At 46.3% G+C, this 18650-nt stretch overlaps 1 protein-coding gene across 4 annotated transcripts in view; it reads left to right on the forward strand.

The window, feature by feature from the left end:
- The window catches only part of LOC121168160 (voltage-dependent L-type calcium channel subunit beta-4), a 262860-nt gene that overhangs the window by 118781 nt on the left and 125429 nt on the right, over positions 1 to 18650 (forward strand). The window contains exon 1 of one of the 4 annotated variants that reach the window (XM_040997994.1): positions 5051 to 5334. The exons of the other annotated variants lie outside the window; for them this stretch is intronic. Coding sequence (XP_040853928.1) covers positions 5290 to 5334 — 45 coding nt within the window. The 5' untranslated portion in view covers positions 5051 to 5289. Of the gene's footprint in view, positions 1 to 5050; positions 5335 to 18650 lie in introns of those variants that run through there. 4 annotated transcript variants of the gene reach the window in all.

The following is an 18650-nucleotide window of genomic DNA, read 5'->3' on the forward strand; positions in this document are numbered from 1 at the left end:
CGTTGAAACTTGCCATTGCTAACTTTGCATCAATAATAATGTCAGCAACCACTCAACAGTCCACAGGCAGTGAGGAGGACAACAGCTGAACTAGTCCAAGATCATTTTGGGCAAGAGAAGGAAAAAAAAACTTAGAAAATTGTTCTGACTTGATGGAAGATTTTGTTGCCAGGAGATTCGCTTTTAATTATTTCTTTTACCGGGAATTTTAGAAAGTGAGAGGTTTCTGAGTAATCCGTCCATCACAGGGAGGGAATCTGTCATTTTCCGTCAAGTTGAATAGGCCACGGGAATTTTCCTCCCTTACCTGCGCTCACTCATGAATTCAGAAATGTTCCTTTTTTTTTTTCCCCTCCCAAGTCATGGAGAATGCCAGGGAGGAGGAGAGCCAGATGCTGAGTTCATTCTTTGTCTGAGCTCTCTGGACCTTCTGGCTCTGCTCTCCTTGTCCCTGTCTTCATCTCTCTACTTTTCCCACTCTCCTCCTGCCTCCTCAGACAAACCAGCAGTAATGCTTGTTATAGGATTTTTGCAAGAATAGTTTTCTGAGCAGTGGTTTGTGATGGACTGGTGGGGGTGATCATGGGGTGCCATAATGGGGTTGGCAGTGATGGGGTACAAGTTCTGTATGGCTACCTGCAGGAGGGTACCCACAGGCTGAGCCAAGGGCTGTGTCAGCTGGTCAGCTTTACCAAGAAAAAGCAGCCAGCCTGGCCAGGTAGAGCAGGTAGGCAGCAGGAGGAGCTGGCACTGAGTAAAATAGGACGGAAGGAGGCAGCATGGTGGGCTCAGCACTGGTGACTGAGACTGAGACTTCTCCAGCCCCCAACACCCCAGGCCAGGGCAGCCGGGTGCTTAGGGCAGAAGCCAGGCTAGGCAGTGTAATGAGAACCAATGCTGCAGCCTGATGCTTGTGGGGCACGGAGTGTGTGCCAGGGACTCTGTGGAGCATTGTCTTATGCCCAGGCTTTAAATCTACACAAGCCTCTTGGTCCAATGCTTGTTGTGTAAGTGAGGAAATGGAGGCACAGCAAGGCCACGCAGCTCGCTGGAAGGCAGCACAGCAGGCATGTGTAGGATCTGGCTTGGGGGTCCCTGCTCTTACTCCCCCTGCTCTCTGGAGTACATGTTACACACTGCCAGGGAGCAGTCTACAAAGAGTGCAATGTGTATGGGGCTCCAGGGAGGCAGTCCTGATTCTCTTAAAGAATAATAATAACAAAAAAAGGCTAATTCTTCTTTTCTGTCTCCTGTGTGTTTTTGTCTGTTAACTCACTAATTTCAGAACTACTGTCATCTCCACATTACAGATCAGGCCTTGAGAGACTCACGGTAGTGGCTGCCTGGGTAGTGAAGGCCAAATTCAAACTCAGAGGAGTACAGCTAAGGACCAGTAAAAGCAGAATCTGTTGTCTTTGTTTGTTTGTTGTCATTGTTGCCCTGACCTGTTTTCATGTCCTGGAATGTCTGCCTAGGAAGCAATGGGGAGAAGAAAGGAGTTGGGGATGGGGCAGGGACAATATTAATACTTGCCAAGTCAGGCAGATCTCAAAAGGCAAAGGAGATTGTTAGGACTTGCAGCACACAAAAAGATAAAGTGTGGCACACAATGGGTGCCTGGTGAGATTTAACTAAAGCAGAGAGCAAAACACTCCCAAGCCTGGGTTGAGGAACAGTTCTAGAAAGCCAACATGAGCATCATGCAAAGACTGCCCCTTCACCTCCTCCTTTGACATGAGAGTCCTGCTGTGGTACATAGGAGTACAATGTCTTATAAAAGTTGAGACTGCAGAGACATCTGGGTGGAAAACCAGATGGTGACGTTTCCTTTTGCTTTGAAAGCTTTAGCAGTTGTCTTGAAATCATGGTTATCAAAGTCTCACATTTGGCTTTTCTCTTCTTTCCCCTTTCTGAACAAATGAAAAACAGAGATGTCATTTCCAGGGGGTTTGTTCCTTACCTGTAAGCCCAGCACTAGGTAAGGAAAAGGAACTGCATCTCCCAAAGTCTGGGCCCAACAGAGACTAGCTGAAAATGATGTTCCCTGGCAACACAGAGAGAGCCTTCCTGGTGTTTGGAGAGCCATGCATTTGCTCCACTGCGTTGAGCTCAGGAAGCATTTGTCAAATTACAAGGACAACCTCCACACTAAGAATCATGTGAGACTTGTAAACATAATGCCAGACAGGTAATATTTATACTAAGGTCTTTCCTCCTTAACTAGTTCATTTGTATTTTTTTATTTGAGAGGCAAAAGGAAAATGAATACATTCCTATCTGCTGGTTCACTCCCAAAACACACCCAGCAGGTGGTTCTGGGTGGTAGCTGGAGGTAGGAGTGTGGAATTGATGTCTTTCATGTAGGTGATGGGAACTAAACTATTTGATGTAACAAAATTGTTGGCCAAAGACTGTATGAGCAGAAGCTGGGGTCAAGAGTAGGAGCTGGGAATCCAGACACTCTGATACAGCCAGGCTAGACTCTTTTCTCTCCTGAACTTATGATCCCCTTTTATAGATAATCAATAAATACCTGTGCTCCCAAATAAGGTGATAAACTATAAAAATGACTTGGGGATTTTTTTTAAAAGATTTATTTATTTTTTATTACAAAGTCAGATGTACAGAGAGGAGGAGAGACAGAGAGGAAGATCTTCTGTCCAATGATTCACTCCCCAAGTGAGCGCAATGGCCGGTGCTGCACTGATCCAAAGCCGAGAACCAGGGTTAATGAACAGAATCTGGTACTTGGGTTTATGCTTACAAATCTTATGAGCCAGGCCTCATTCTGCTACATGTGGGGTGGTTTGCAGTGGAGCTAAGTTTCCACCAAGGCTAGTAGCTTGCTTCCACAGACTCGGTTGTCAGCAGGTAGAGCCAGCACAAGCTTTCTGTGGAATCTTTGTGGTGGTTCTCATCCTCTTCTGCCGTTGTTTCTGTGTAGACACAGCTTCCAAGCTGACACCCTGTGGGAACCCCAGCATGTTAGGTTGTTGAGGGCTGGCTGACTTCCTGTGCCACCTTTCATGTTTCCAAGTGACTAAGTGTTGATGCCACTCTGGAAGTGTGTGACGGTGACTGAAGGGCACGAGTGGGTTGGCGTGGACTTGGAAAAGCAGCACCCTACTCAGTGATCATAACTGTGGTGTTGTTCTAAGACCCAGACCTAGTCCTGTCAGAGTTCCTCCTTTCAGAGAGCCTGTCTGGAAGGACCAGGGTCTGCTGATTACCTCTTTCTTGAGCTTCTCAGAGCTGCAGCCCATGCCTTCCAGCTGACACAGCAGTGCTGCCATTGCTGACTGTGTATGTTGTACTGTGGGCTTCCAGAGTTTCTTCTCCCAGGGATTCTTGGCTCAGTTTGGCAGATCAAGAAACCAAACCCACAGACATGGTGGCAGACTGGGCCCGAGTCATCTGACCAAGCAGTGGTGAAGCTGACCGTGGTCCTAGAACCTCTGAGTTTCAGGGTCATTTCTGACCCTGGAGAGTCATGCCTCTGCTCTAGGGTATGCTCTCTGCCCCTCACCATTCACCACTCCCCCCCGCATTCCCCCCGCCCACCCCCAAATTTAGCTGGCTTCTTTTGAATTCCTTGTGTCTTAGAATAAGGGCACAGAGACAGAGAAAGCTCCCATGCTCTTTCATACTCAAACACTGATAATGGCCAACGAGAAGGTGGATGTAGGGGCAAAGCAGGGAGCTGGATACTCAGTCCTGGTCTCCAAATGGGCAGTAGGGATGAAACCACGTAACCAATCACTGTTATCTATGATATCAGGGAGCTTGAGTCAGGAGCTGGAGCTGAGATACATCCCAGGCATTCTGAAATTTACTCCTGAAATGGCCACAATAGCCTGGGATGGATCAGACCAAAGTCTGGAGCCAAGAGCTTAATCTACATCACCCACATGGGTGCAGGGGCCCAAGCATTTGGACCATCCTCCACTGTCTTCCCAGGCACATTAGCAAGGAGCTGGGTTGGAAGTGGAGCAGCTGGAACTATAACTGACAACAGCATGACAAGCTGGCATTAGAAGTGGCAGCTTTACCAGCTATGCAACAAGGCCAGCCCCCAAACCAGTGTCTTAATGATGAGGCGATATACTTGTCAGCTGGCTTTTTAGAGTGAGCTGTGGAGGTGCTCTGTGGCAAAGCTTCAGGTCCTTGCTGATTGACCAGAAAGCTATGAGGATCCAGGGAAACTCCACAGCAGCTACCCCTAGGATGGGACCTATGTCAGTCAGTCAGAGTTGTGCTAGCAGAGGGGACAGGTAGAGGGAGTATGAATTTAGTTTGATCTAGGGGAAAATATTAATGTTGCTTTAGGGATATTCATGTTTATGCATGATAAAGGGGAAGAAGGGCTGATGTGAAAACATTGGTGGCCACTTAGGGAAGGTTAAATATATGAAACTGAAGTGACGTGTACGTGTTTTTGCCTCTGAAAGTTAAACACTGGGACTCTTTTGGAAACTTCACCAGTTGGGACACAGAGATACGTGGCTGCCAGGAAGGCAGAGACACTCCAGGGAGACTACTGAAAACTTTTACTACAGACTTTCTCACCAGAAATCATACCATTTATTCCACAAATTCCCCCTGACCTAAGATTTTAAAAATCATGTTTTCTTTAATTGACTCATTGCTCTTTTGACTTAAATTGTATCTCCCAATCCCAGATGTTGCCTAGAGATTCGTGTCTGTTCTCTATCTTTGTACGATGTTCCCCGAAAAGAAAGTCGCTCCTTTGCTCCCCCACCCCACCCCCGCTGCTGTACATTTGATTTGGAAATGAGCAATTGTGTGGCGAGCACTCAACAGTCTGCCTTGACACACATTCCCAGCGGCCTCTGGATGCTGATAAGTGTTTATTGTAGAACTAACAATACAGGCGAAACAGGAAGCGGCTCTTTGCGGGGTAGGATGCTCCGAATCACCCAACGCTCTCGCAGGGACCCGTTCTTCAGCTGACTGAAGCAGGGCAGCCGAGCCAATCAGAGGCTGCTTTCCTAGCTCAGTCACCAGTCTGTGGTAGAGGCAGGGTTCTGATTTTTTTTTTTTTCAATGTGTATTGGGAAGGCAGATAAAATGCCAAGTCTGGGCTGCCTCTGGGGATAACCTCACCCTGTGGGATGTGAATGGATAGCCTCTTGCCTGGTAAATCCACAGGGATTGAGAAGGCAGGCGCAGTTCTTCCGTGTGACAGGCCTTTTCTCTTAGCTGTGGCTGTGGTTTCTGCAGCAGTTTTGTTTTTGCCTTGAAAGAGGTGCTGTGGATTCTCAGACCTCCATGTATGACAATTTGTACCTGCATGGAATTGAAGACTCGGAGGCTGTAAGTATTATCCCGGATAGCCGATTCCTCTCCCCTCCTCTTCTTCCCCCTACTACCCTCACTACCACCCCCTCCCCCTTATTTCTTTGGCAACGCAGGGAACATGGAGCTGAAAGCCAGCATTCGGGGCTTGCTGGCTGCTGTGTACATGTTCTCGGAGTTTATAGTTCACCAAAATGATCTATAGTGAAGCCAAAAAGCAGAGAGTGATCGTAAAGGCATCCGCGAGTGCAGGATTTACCCATTGCTGGTTCCACGTTTGGTCTCACAGGGGTAACTGCTCCTTGCAGGCTGGTTTAAACTATGCAGAAAGTGCCTCTGTTTTCCAATAGCTGGGCTCATAGAAAAAGACTCATTCATTATATAATACACATTGTTGGTTGAGCTGGCATGAATGGAAGTTCCTAAGCTGGAGCTGTGTTATTATGTGCTTTTGGCCAAAGAAGCAGTGCAGAGTCGCTGCTGCTTTGTTAAGGAAATCAGATGCAAGGGTCGTGGTCATACAACACCAGTGCGGGGGCAGTGGGTGCTTTTCTCAGACTCTACCCTGGACGACCTAAGCAGACTCACGTGTGTTTTGGCTTAGAAGACTGAACTCCTTTCTGCCCCTGGGTCAAGCTCATGCAGTCTGTTAAAATCAGGATGAGATGGTTTTGTGAAATCCTTAAAATCATATTACAGAATGCTTGCTTTTGAATATAAGATAAAACTGATTTATCATTGATGATGGTAGTTTCTGTTTTCTCATCAATTACATAGACACCTGGCAAGGTAGGGTGATTGGGGTGGCTAATGGAATGTGCTGTGGGGAGTCTGAATTTTGTAAGAGTACAATGCCATGCATGTGGCTCCATTTGAAACAGGAGTATGTTGTTACATAAGGTTTCCTGGCTAACCCACCCAATAAACAGATTATAACTAAAGTCCCTATGGTATACGTCAATGCAGACGTGTGTCTCCAGTGGTGCGCTGTCCGTGAAAGACAGAAAGCTTAGTTTGGATAAGGCATTCCATTTTTCCTTCCTGTCTGTGTGTGAGCTCCAACTCTTATCTGTTTCCACAAAGTCTCTCTCTTGCATGTTGTGCAACGTGCTCATAAATGTTCAGACTGTCAGTAGCTGGCCAGGCACTTTGGCTGAAATCCAGAAGGTCCACATTTGCAGGTGGGGTGGGGGCATGGGAGAAGTAACTGCAGGAGGTCAGGAACCAGCTTGCCTCACTGGCTTCCTCAGGAGGCTGGCTCAGTGCTCAAACCCCTTCTCTCCACACTCAGTTACGAAACATGTGATGCCTTATTGAATTGTAAGTTTTTATTGGGGGCTATGGATTTTCAGCTTGGGCACTGATTGGCACTGAGTTATTTCAGAACTGACTTTGATAACCAGCTGCTGTGTGACCAGAGTTGACTAGGAACTACTGTATCCTGCTCTTTGTTGCCCAGAATTGTAGAGATCTCAGGCACACTGGGTCCAGAAGGGAGCCATTATTAAGTATGCAAACCTTCTTTTGGCCCCTCTTGGTCCAGCCTCCTTGGATAGCTGCGTTTTTCCATTGGATGAGACATGAAGGGTGCAGTGAGTAGACTCGTGGCGGTAGGTGATGGCAGATAGTGTTAGGTACTGCAGTGCTGCGTTCCTGGTGACTCAGTGGTGACCAGCAGCCTCATGTCCTGGGGCTGTGCATCTGTGCAGGTGAGGAAGGTGGGAAACCTGAGGCATGTAAGAAGGCCTTTGGCTGATGCTCTGCTGAGAGCACAGGAGGCTTTCAGGCAGGGTGGGATGGAAACTGGGCCACATCTATTGGAGGGGGAGACAGAGATGTTCGGCGGGGAGAAGAACTGACTCTTGAATGCTCACTTGAGTTTATTTGTTTTTATAAGGAAGAATAATGTGATGTGTTACCCAAGATGGTGTGAACAGAGCTTCAAGCCAATGGAGAAGACTAGGCCTAAATAGCTGACCCGGTGAAGTGACAGATAAAGCCACACCTGGAGTGCCACAGCCTCAGCAGTGTTGCTCAATGCCAATGCATTTATGGCTGTAAGTGCGGGGGGTTGCCCCGATTCGGGCAGAGCTCTCGGAACAGGTCCGGTGCACAGGCGTGGACAGGCTTTTCTCTGAGGGCCAGTAGCGGCCCAAGAACACCCAGACACTACAAGCTGAGTACAGCACCTACTGTGGGGGCGGGGGAGTGGGGAGCCATTGACATATGTCCTTTCAATATGTGCTGTGAAAATATCCTTGTGGGGTGTGTGAGGATTAACGTGATAAGCAACGGTGTTCAGTGTGTACACACAGAAAGCTTGTAGCAAGATCCTCTTGCCGAAGGACTGATACTTTATACTAAATATGAATAAAGTAGAATTATACGCTGGCAGCATCTCCCAGCCCCATGGCATGAGAGAGGTTTTGATAGTATGAGACAAGATTTTGCTCAGGGGAGCTGGTCCAAAGGTAAGCCCAGAGCCCTAGATGTTAGCCTAGTGGCTGCATTTCACATGCTGAAGATGCAAAGAGAAGAGGGACGAGAAAATTCGCAGGGACCCACTAGCCTGGGCAGTTTAGACTGTTGAGTCCTGTGAAGCCTTTTTTTGACCAAGTCTATTAACTCCTATGATTTCCAAGAGGATAGTTAACAATTAGGATCCCTGAGAATTTTCAGGAAGCACTGACCATTCAGTGCCTCCCAGAACATCAGAAGGGGAGATTTCATATGGAATATCACGTGACTTGTTGTCACTTTGACATGGATGACAGAGTGTGCCTCCTGCTCAGTCCATCCCTGGATCAGGCTCAGTTAGACCTTATCATGGGCACAGATTTTCCCAGGACCCACTGATTTCCAAATGAGGGCTTCCCTGGTCTGCCCTTGCTTGCCCACCCCGTGTCCTGGTGGCCATTTCACTGATCGAGCACCTATAGGATACTGCGTGTTTTTATCTGGTTCGCAATACATTTCAGTAGTGCTGTCTTCCGTGTGCAAGTTTCGTTAATGAATGCAGTGTGGATTTTGATGTCTGTGGAATCATTCTAGGAATAGATTGCTTTTCTTATTCAGCAGATTTATTACACAAACAATAGAAATAATGTTCTGCAGGGTATGTATGGAAGAGGTGGAGAAATAGAAAAAAGTTACCCCAGACTCACCACTCCCAGACAGTGGCTGACAGTGTGGTGCTGCGCACCTTTCAGACTGTCAGTGCATAGATATGTAAATAGGTCATTCTCAACCTGCTGCTGTTTGCTGCTTCCCGTGTTGTCAGATGTTGTGCTTGTTTGATACAGTATTGAGCGCATTGGGACTAGGACTGGCCTGTGCAGGACCCACTTGGCAAAAATTTAAAGCTGCTTGCATGGGCCTTCTGTAATTTTTAGCAGCTTGAAATATGGATTCTAAGAGAATTTTGCACAGTCAAGCCATCATTAGCTTAATGTAGAATTAAGAGTTAATGCCTCTGATACCATTGCTTCTATTTCCAAATGTGTAAATTTCAAAGTATCTAAAGGGAGAACTCTGATCTTTTCCAGAGAAAAAAGTGATCAGATGGTGATTCAGGGTGTTTACTACAGAGGAAAAGATACTCTTGAAGATGTTTTCCATATAGTATCAACACAGCTAGAAATCTTTAGATGTAAAGTTAATGTGAAAATAATTTTACAAACCCCAATGTGTATATAATATCTGAATGTCTGTATAAAAGCATATATAGTCTGTATACTTAAACCTAAGTATACCCATCTATTATGGTGAAGCTAACAATATATTCATTATTTAAACTATTCATTTTCAGTAAGCTGTGTGACTGTGAATGCTTGTCTAAATGTCTGTGTACTCACATGTGCGTATGTGCTGCACTCCCTTGCACCTCACACACCTTCATCTGTAGATGTGCTCCTTGCCTTGTTAATTGATGGTTTGTGCCAAGTGGGAGATTTCTGCCATAGAGCTTGTGGAGAAGGAAAATGAAGTGCTTTTGATGGGGAGAAAGATACCCCAGAGGGTTGAAAGGCAACGCATCTGCAAGGGAGTGAAGGATTGCTGCTTTCAAAGATAGAATGAAGTTATTTTAGATAGGAAAATGCGTCCTTATTCTTGCTAGGGAAGAGGATAAACTTCAAGCAGAAGGGGTTATAGTCTTGGGGTGGTAGGGATTATATTTATTTTGGAAGCAAGACAGACAGGAATCTTGGTTGCTGGGTGGGTCAGAGCATCCCTTCTGGGGGCCAGGAGGTCTTTCAGTCAGTTTATACAGAATGAGGACTGGCCTGTCAAAGATTCTAGAGAAGAAATGCAGATTCTGCTAACGGCCAGTGTAAGAAGTTCACCTGAGAGAATTAACTATTTATGCAGCAGAACTGTTTTGATGTTTGGTCAGGGCCTGTTGGTAAATGACGAACAGAGTTTTCTTTCTTTTTTTTTAAATTAATCATTAGCAGTTACGGCTTTCTATATTATGCATTGAAATGTTGTCTGGATGTGATTGTCCTGGAGCTAAAGAGAGAAATTCCTTACATGAAATCAGACCCTATCAGTTTGCCATTCCTTTTTAGGGTTGTCAATTTTGCCATTTTCTGGCTAGCGTTTTATTTTTGATCAACAGAGGGACGTGTCAGGGCCAGCTCCTACCTTTCCCCAGGTGCTTCTTTAACTACTTGCCTGCTGAAGTTCTTATTAGAGTATGAGGAGTCAAACTAGCATTTTTAGAATATGGCTCTGTTAGTGTGTGTGTGTGCAAACCTGTTACACTGTTCTGTGGTGTAAGATGCTCTGCAGGAAGTTTGACAGCATCCACAGATGGGAGTTCATCTAGGACTGAGTTCTTTGTGGATTGTTATCATCACGCTGCTCACCATCTCCTCTTTAGTATCTCCTCCCTGGGTAAATGAAGGCACTGCAGGATGACAAGATGAGGTTCCCAGACTTGTCAATTTTTATTGTCTTCCCTTTTCTCCCCCACTAGTTTGTTAAATGGTCACCCAGGGACAAGCTCACATGTCCATGAAGTTAAATATTATACCAGGTTAGGTTAAACATTGCACCAGATGTAGGATCTCCATTTAAACAGACAGTGTAGGTGCCTTTCATGGGTTGCATCAAGGCCATGGGTACTGTGAAACCAGCCACAGCTCTGACCTGCCGCCCCAGAAGGGCACTCTGAGGGCACTAGTAAGTTTACAGTTACTAGAAGAATTGGTGGTAGACTGCGAGTTGTAGATTTTTATACCTTGGACTTTGAACTTTCTAAGACTTTGAAGACCATGAGTCTAAAATAAAAAAAAGTGCAGCTATTTTTACAGAACTTATTGGTGTGCTCAAATCAGGTAGCCCAGATAGCACATATGACAGTTTTTGAGATCTAAATAGACCAATACTTATTCTTGCTCTACATTTATATATTTTTGTAACACAAATGTATAATTTTAATCATGGATGTTTTCCTTCTTTCTTCAATGGTGCCACGTTTTCAATATTTCCTATGTCCCATGTTTTTTTTTTCCTTTTGCGCCTGTCATCAGAAATATTGAAAATTCTTACATTTTAAACGTTATATTTTGAATTTGTTTGTAACCTTTTTCATTCAGGGAAATTGATCTAAGTGTAATATTTTGGCAGGTAGATTTGCAACTGCCAAATATTCAGGAGTCTGTGTAGTTTATGATTTAAATTACTGTTCTCGGTTTCTTCCTTTTAGCCTAAGTGTTGCACAGGGAAAAGATTCTGACCTTCTGAATTACTACTCTATTACCAGCTTTATCGACAAGTTCAGTGAATGATAAAGTCGTAGTTTAAGGTATTTCTTAACCTTCCTTAATCTCCACAAAACTAAACATTGTATCTTCTACTCAGCTTGTCTATTAGCCAGGAAAATGTCAAGTTCATTTCTTGTATTTTGCATTAAGAAGCAACAATAAACTGTAATAGGATTATAGTTAGAAGTGATGACCCAGTCCCAGAGAGGTGGGACGACTCCTCCTCCTCCTTCTTCTTCATTTTTTTTAATGATTTTATCTGTTTTTATTGGAAAGTAAGATTTACAGAGAAAAGCAGAGACAGAAAGATCTTTTCATCCATTGGTTCACTCCCCTAGTGGCCACAACAATCAGAGTTGAGATGATCCAAAGCCAGGAGCCAGGAGCTTCTTCCAGGTCTTTCATGTGGATTCAGAGTCCCAAGGCTTTGGGTAGTCCTCCACTGCTTTCCCAGGCCACAAGCAAGGAATTGGAAGGGAAATGGAGCAGCTGGGATGTGAACCAGTGCCCGTCTGGGATCATGGTGCAAGCAAGGTGAGCCAGGCTCAATACATTTCATAAATTTTGTGTGCTTTGGTTTTTTTCATCTTGGAGTGACAGTATTGGTAAGGGTATATCTTGGATGGTTTTGAAAATCGCCTTAATTAATATGTGCAAAATTCTAGGTTCACAGATTAGTGTTATGTGCTGTTATTGTCATACATTCACATAAACTCACTGTTTTTTGGCAAGCTAAACATACCTGTTCTTCTGAATTAACAGAACCCTTTAGTTTCTTTTTAGAGCCCTTGCATAACTTGTATATGGTAACTTTTAGAAGTGTTCTAGTGACTGATAGGCAAAAATATGCACTAACCTACTCAGGGGGCAGCAGGGAATAATGGAAAGAGCATTGGGACTTGGAACTCTTGATCTTTGTCACCAACAGTGACCTTGGACAAGTTGTTTAGTCTTCATAATTCTGTTTTCCCTCCTATGAAATGAAAGCATTTTGTTGGATTGTGTCTTAAGTTTGCTTTGCATCTAAAAATTCGATTCTGTTTGCAGATGACCAGTATCTTCAGTTGGGATACTCATAGCACCATATACCATTTGCTTTTGTTTTGGTTTAGTTTAGTTTGATTTTAGTTTAATTTGGTTTAAATGTTGTTTACCTAGTTGAGAAGCTTATATGCCCTTGAAGGCCACTGATCAGGGTGGGAAGGGGTTGAGGCATGGAGGAAGGTGGGTGGGAGAAATGTTCCCACTTTTGTCCTTTTATTCCTGTAAAGGCAGAGGTAGGGGGAGGGGGAGGAGGCCACTCTTTGCTGCTGAACCATATCAGCACCCAGGGATAGGGATCATGGCCACTCAGTGGCATTTTAGAGACCCATTTGTGGGAAAGAATGTTGTGACGGGTGTTACTTGAGTGGTTTTGATAGTTCTGAGATACTGTTGATTTCATTGCTCCAAGGTTGAGAAAATCTTTCCAAGGCCTATAGGTTGACAAAAATCTCCCTCAGTTCATCCACACAACCAGATACTTGCTGCCAAAAGTAGGCCAGTTGTCAAACCTGTTCTTTCCATCCTCTGGTGAGACACTCAATGTCCTCTGCTGGATGAGCTGGCTGTCATGTCCCACTGTGGATCTGGGCATTCTGTCCACTGCACAGGCATCAGCTACTGAAAAGGTCCAGTTGAAGCATGCACGCCAAGGTAGAACCACATATTTGATTTTTCCTGTGGCCAGAAATTGAATCTAGCAGTCCAAGTGTTTGAGTCCTCCAAGTAGCCTCACTTGGGGTGACCCCATACTTGACTGTTCCAATGTGGAAGTTAGCCAATGTGTAGGCCAGTTAGTGTGGGTTCTGATTCAATCAACACCCACCTCAGCCTACTCACACACTAGTGAGTGCAGTTGCCTGGTCAGTTCTGCTCTCGGCCCCATCTTCTGTCAAAATTAATGTGTGTTGTGGGTTAGCCCGATCCAGTCTGCCCTAAACCTGTTCCTTACATACTGCAGTGGGAACTCAGGCTAGCTAAGGCGACCCCCAACAATCCCCACTAGGTTTGTTTACAGCCCCAGTTCCTGAGCATGTCTGCATGTGCAGGGGGCTAGTACAGCCCTTTCCATATCCCATCCCGCTGTCTTAAACACCAGTGGGTGCTGCAGCATAGCTCAGTCTGACCCATCCCCAGATCTAGCCCATACATGTGCCAATAGGTGGCTCTGCCTTGTCTAGTTCTGACTCTCCTCCAGTCCTGGTTCTTGTGCACTCCAGTGTGAGCTGTAGCCCAGCAGAGAAGTACTCAGTTTCCCTACTAGGCTCACTGCCAGCCCTGGATCTTGTCTTTGCCAGGGGGTGCTGTGGTCTAGCCAGATGTGTCATGCACCTAGTTCTGGCACTTGCCAGCTGCTGGTTGTGGCAAAGCCCAGCTGGCCTGCACTTGCTTTGACTCTTGCATGTGCCAAAGGATGTGGTGGCCTAACCCATCCCTGCCTTCCCCTAAACCAAGTTTACATATAGGCTGAGGGTTTATAACCCTGCCCCGTCTGGTCTGCCCCTAGTCCCAGCGGTCACATTCACCACTCGCAGTCCCTGAAGCTCCCCTACCAAACTTGTCCCCAGTTTTGGTTCTTGTGCATTCTGGTTTGTGCCAGGACCCAGTCTGCTGTGGCCCACCTCAGCTTGACATTTCTGTCATCCTGGCTTCAGCCAGCCTGCCCCCAGTCCCAGCTTTATTCTAGTGAGTGCTGCAGCTTAGCCTAGCCCAGCCTAGCACTCATGTGAACTGGCAGGTGTTTGAACCCATCCCAGCCTGTCCTGCACTCTGTCCTGACTCTTACACCTGCCAGTGGGTCCTGTGGACTGACTCAGCTTGGCCCACCCCCTTACCCAACCTATCCTCAGACTTGGCCTGCATGTATGCTGACAGGTGCTGTAGCCCAGGCTATCCTCAGCTGTCGCCAGGCTTGGTTCTTGCAATCACCAGCAGGAGCTACATACTAAATGGGACGTTCCCCAAATTCACCTATCAGACCAGCTCTCGGTTGTGGATCTCTTGTACACCACTGGGTGCGTGGCTTAGCCTGACGTGGTGCACTTCCAGGCATTCACTGGCAGATACTGCTACCTTGCCCTACTGGCCTGCACTCATTTTGGCTCTCACCAGTGGATCCTACAGTCCAGACATGCCTGGCTTATCCCCAGACATACCTCTTATGTGGACAGGCAGATTCTACAATCTAACCCAGCCCAATCTGAAAACTCACTCTGTCTCTCATGAGTGCCAGTGGATGATGGAGCCTGGCTTGGTCTGGTACGTCTCCAGATCCAACCCACACATACATAGCAGCTATGTTCAGCTCCATTCATGCTGGTTCTAACCACTGGGAACCGGGCCTAGCAGAGGAGTCCCTTTAGTTCCCCTACCAGGCCTGCTCCCAGCCCTGGATCTTACACATACTAGTGTTTGTTCCAATCCAGCTTGGCTCTGCCCAACTCCTGTCTTGGCACTTGCATCCGATGCTGCAGCCTAGCTTGGCGTGGCCTGCCCCCATCCCTGGCTCTCATGTGAACTGGTGGATGCAATAGCCTGGCCTGATGTGCACCACATATTGTCCTATCTCCCATACATACTAGTGGGTGCTACAGCCTGGCCTGCCCTGCCCAGCCTGCTCCCTGAGCCAGCCGACACATACTAACAGGTAGAGCAGCCTTGCCTGATCTGGCTCATCCCCAGGCCTGGCTCTCATGTTAACCAGTGGGAGCCACAACTAGTAGGGGAGTTCCCCAAGAACTCCTACCAGGCTTACTTATAGACCCAGCTCTCACTGGTGCAGGCAAGGTACTAGGCCTGTGCCCAGCATAATCCTCCCCTAGATCTGGCTTTTGTGTGTGCTGGTAGGTGCTGTGGCCTGACCTGCCTCTGGACCCAATTCTCATGTTTACCTATGGGTGGTGCAGCCTGGGCCAGCCCAGCCTACTCCAAACCTTAGTTCCCGTGAATGTCGGCGATTTCCATGGTCATGCCCGGTGCAGCCCATTACCACCCCAGTCCTCACAGACCAGTGGGTACTGCAGTTCCACAGGAATGAGCCCGCAGATCTCCTACAGAATCTGCCCTAGACTAAGTTTTCTTACCTGTCAGTTGGTGTCATGACCCTGCCTCGTGTAGCCCATCTCAAGCCCAACACCCACTGATGAGTGTTGTGGCCTGTCCTGCCCAGGCAGCCCTAGCTTTTATATGTGCTGGCAGTTGGTGGGTAATGCCATCTAGACCAGCCCAGATTTCCTATGTGAGCAGGTGTAGTGGTCCGATCCCGACCTACACCCCAGTTTCCTTCCTCCAGATCACTTGATCTCAGCTCCCTCGTTTACCTGTGAGTGTAGTGGCCTGTTCCATGGAAACCCCCAGAAGTTATTCCTTAACTGTTAGTCCAATGGCCCAGTCCCTCGATTCCACCTGAAGTCATTCCATGCCTGTAAAGTATTTTCTTGGCAGTCTTCAATCCCACACATTCCCAAACCTCCTTCCCTAGGCAGTCCAAAGCCCCCACACCTACGTGGGACCTGGGTATGGTCTTAGCATTTCTTTTTTGAAGTGATCATTTGCTGTGGTTTTTTGTATAGACTGAGTAAAGATCTCACGATTTGGATGTGTTTGGCTTCCTCAGAATCTTTGAAGGAGGAAAATATAGTGTTCATCTTTGAGAAGACTAGATTTTGAAAAGAAAAATGCTTAAGATTTATAACTCCAAAAGCCAGAAAGGCTGCTATACCTATTGCACATTGCTTGCCAATAAGCACAATGCACTTCCAGCCTACAACAATTTGAGCTGAAATTCTCGCTTTTCAACTCAAAGGGGGGGAAAAAAAGAAATTTAAGGCGAAAGCATTCTTTTCAAATTTTTGTAAAGACTTATTTATTTATTTGAAGGTCAAAGTTACAGAGAGAGGGAGAGACAGAGACAGAGAAAGAGAGAGTTATTCCCAAGTGGGTTTGATGGCCACGGCTGAGCTGGGCCAGAGTTGGAAGCCAGGAGCTTTCTCCTGGTCTCCTACTTTGGTACAGGGTTCTAAGCACTTGGGTCAACTTCTGCTAACTTTCCAGACTATTAGCAAGGAGCTGTAATGGAATTGGCGCAACCAGGACATGAACTGGTACCCATTGGGAATGCCGTCGTCTCAGGCAGTGGCTTTAACTGTTGTGTCACAATACCTGCCATGAAGTTTCCGTGAAGCAAGTTCCTCCTGCCTCTTACTGATTGGAACTTTTTCTGTTTTAATTACCTTTCACCTTGGGTAACATAACCAGCTCTCTTCACTGTACATTTACAAAATATAGGCATTAAATGTTTCTAATTATTGTTTTGTGATTGATGTAATGCTCAACCATCAAGAATGTTGGTTCAGTATTTTTTTACTTTTTTTAAAAAAGGATTTATTTACTTTTATTTGAAAGGCATATTTACAGAGAGAAGGAGATACAGAGAGAAAGATCTTCCATTCACTGAATCACTCCCCAAATGGCCACAACTGCCAGAGCTGGAGCAGATCTAAAGCCAGGAACCAGGAGCTTCCTCTGGTTCCACATGCGGGTGTAGAGTCCCAAGGCGTTGGGCCATCCTCTACTGCTTTCCCAGGCACAAACTGGGAACTGGAAAGGAAGTGGAGCATCTGAGACACAAATCGGTACCCATATGGGATTCTGGAGTGTATAAGGCACTGAGCCATCATGCCAGGCCCAGTATTTTTCTACTTTACAAAAGTGATTCCAGTTCATTGTTATTATTATCCCCAGAATGTTCCAAAACCAATAATCAATAAAGTAAGAAACCTTAGTAATTCAGTTTTATGAGATGTTCATTGTTTTATAGCAGTCGCCTTGCTGGGTCCTTTTAATTTTCCTTTGTGGTAAGTTGAAGGACCACAAAGATGAAAGAAAAGGGCAGTCTTTATCTGAATTTAGGTTCTCAACTATCCCCTCAAATTTTGCTTGAATGAAAAAAAAAATTGGAGGTAAATATTTTTCATGATGCTAGAAAAATATAGGGAGTTTTTAGGTTAATATGATTAGTGGGTAGACAAATTAGTCCTCTGGTTTCTTTCTCTTTTTTTTTATTAATTACATTGCATTATGTGACACAGTTTCATAGGCTCTGGGATTCCCCCAAACCCTCCCATACCCTCCTACCCCCCTCCCTCCATATGGTGGATTCCTCCACCTTGTTGCAGTATTACAGTTCAAATTCAGTCAAGATTTTTTCATTGCAAGCATATACCAAGCATAGAATCCAGCATCATATTGTTGAGATAAATTCAACAGTGTGCTTGTCAGTACAGGGTTCAGTGACCCAATCAGCTTATGCATATTCTGGTCATTTCAATTTCTGGGTCAGTTCTGTTTCCAGTCCTGTCTTCCATGCAAACCAATGGGTGTTGCAGTCCAGCCCGATCCTACCCACTTCATACTCGGTCCTCACACAAACCAGTGGGAGCTGCAGCCTAGTTGGGGTGACTCCCCATAACCCCCACCAGGCCTGCTCCCTACCCTGGTTCCCATGCATGCCAGTATGTACCGCAGAACTTGTTCAGTCTGCCCCACATCCCACTTACCTGTCATACATGTCAATGGGCATTGAAGCCTAGTTCAGCCCAACCAACCTACTATCCAGCCCATACACATACTCATACACTGGCGGGTGCCTTTCTGTCTAGCCACTCCTGCCCTTGTCCTGGTTTTCATGCTCTCCAGTGGGAGTGGTAACCCAAGAGGGAGGTGCCCACTATCTCCATACTAGGCCACTCTCATTCCCAAATTATGCACTTTCCAGGTGGTTCTGAAGTTTAACTTAATAGATTTAGCCCCCAGTGCCTGCCTCTGCCAGCTGATACTGTGGCAAAGCACAACCAAGCCTCACCCACTCTAATTTTTGCTTGTACCAGTTGAAACAGTCAGCCTAATCTGGCCCTTCCCCAATCTAGGTCACATGAGGCCTACAGGTGTTGTAGCCCTGCCTGGTCTGGTTTGCTCCCATACCAACTCGTGCTGTCCAGTGGGAGTGGTTGTCCAGCAGGGGAGCATACATTCCCCTGCTGGCTTTGCCTCCTCCCCCTCCAGTTCTCATGTGTGCTGGTTGGGTGCTGCAGTTACATCTGGTATGACTCACTTCACCTTGGCATTGCTTAATGTGCACTGGTATGTGTTGCAACCAAAACTGGCCTGACCCACACTCTATGCTGATTTGTCAGCCGTTGATGTGAATGGGTTCAGCCTGGTCTGTCCCCGACCTATGCCATATGCATGATGGTGGGTATGTTTCTCTGGCCTTATCTGGGTTGTTACATATTGTGGTTTTGCGCTCACCTGCTGGGACTGTGTCCTGCCAGAAGAGTTGCCCAGGCTCCTCCATCAGAACCTCTCCCTATGGCAGATCTTGTGCATCCCTATGGGCCAGCCCTACTTAGTCCATCTCCTGTCCTGGCAGGAACAGTGGCCTTTCCTTGCTGGCCTTCAATCCATTCCAGTTCTTACTATTGGATGTTTCAGCCCAGCCAAGGCTCGTCCATACCCAGACACTGC

Source organism: Ochotona curzoniae, unplaced genomic scaffold (assembly GCF_017591425.1).
Source record: "Ochotona curzoniae isolate NIBS_2020 unplaced genomic scaffold, NIBS_Ocur_1.0 patch68, whole genome shotgun sequence".
Lineage (NCBI taxonomy): Eukaryota > Metazoa > Chordata > Mammalia > Lagomorpha > Ochotonidae > Ochotona > Ochotona curzoniae.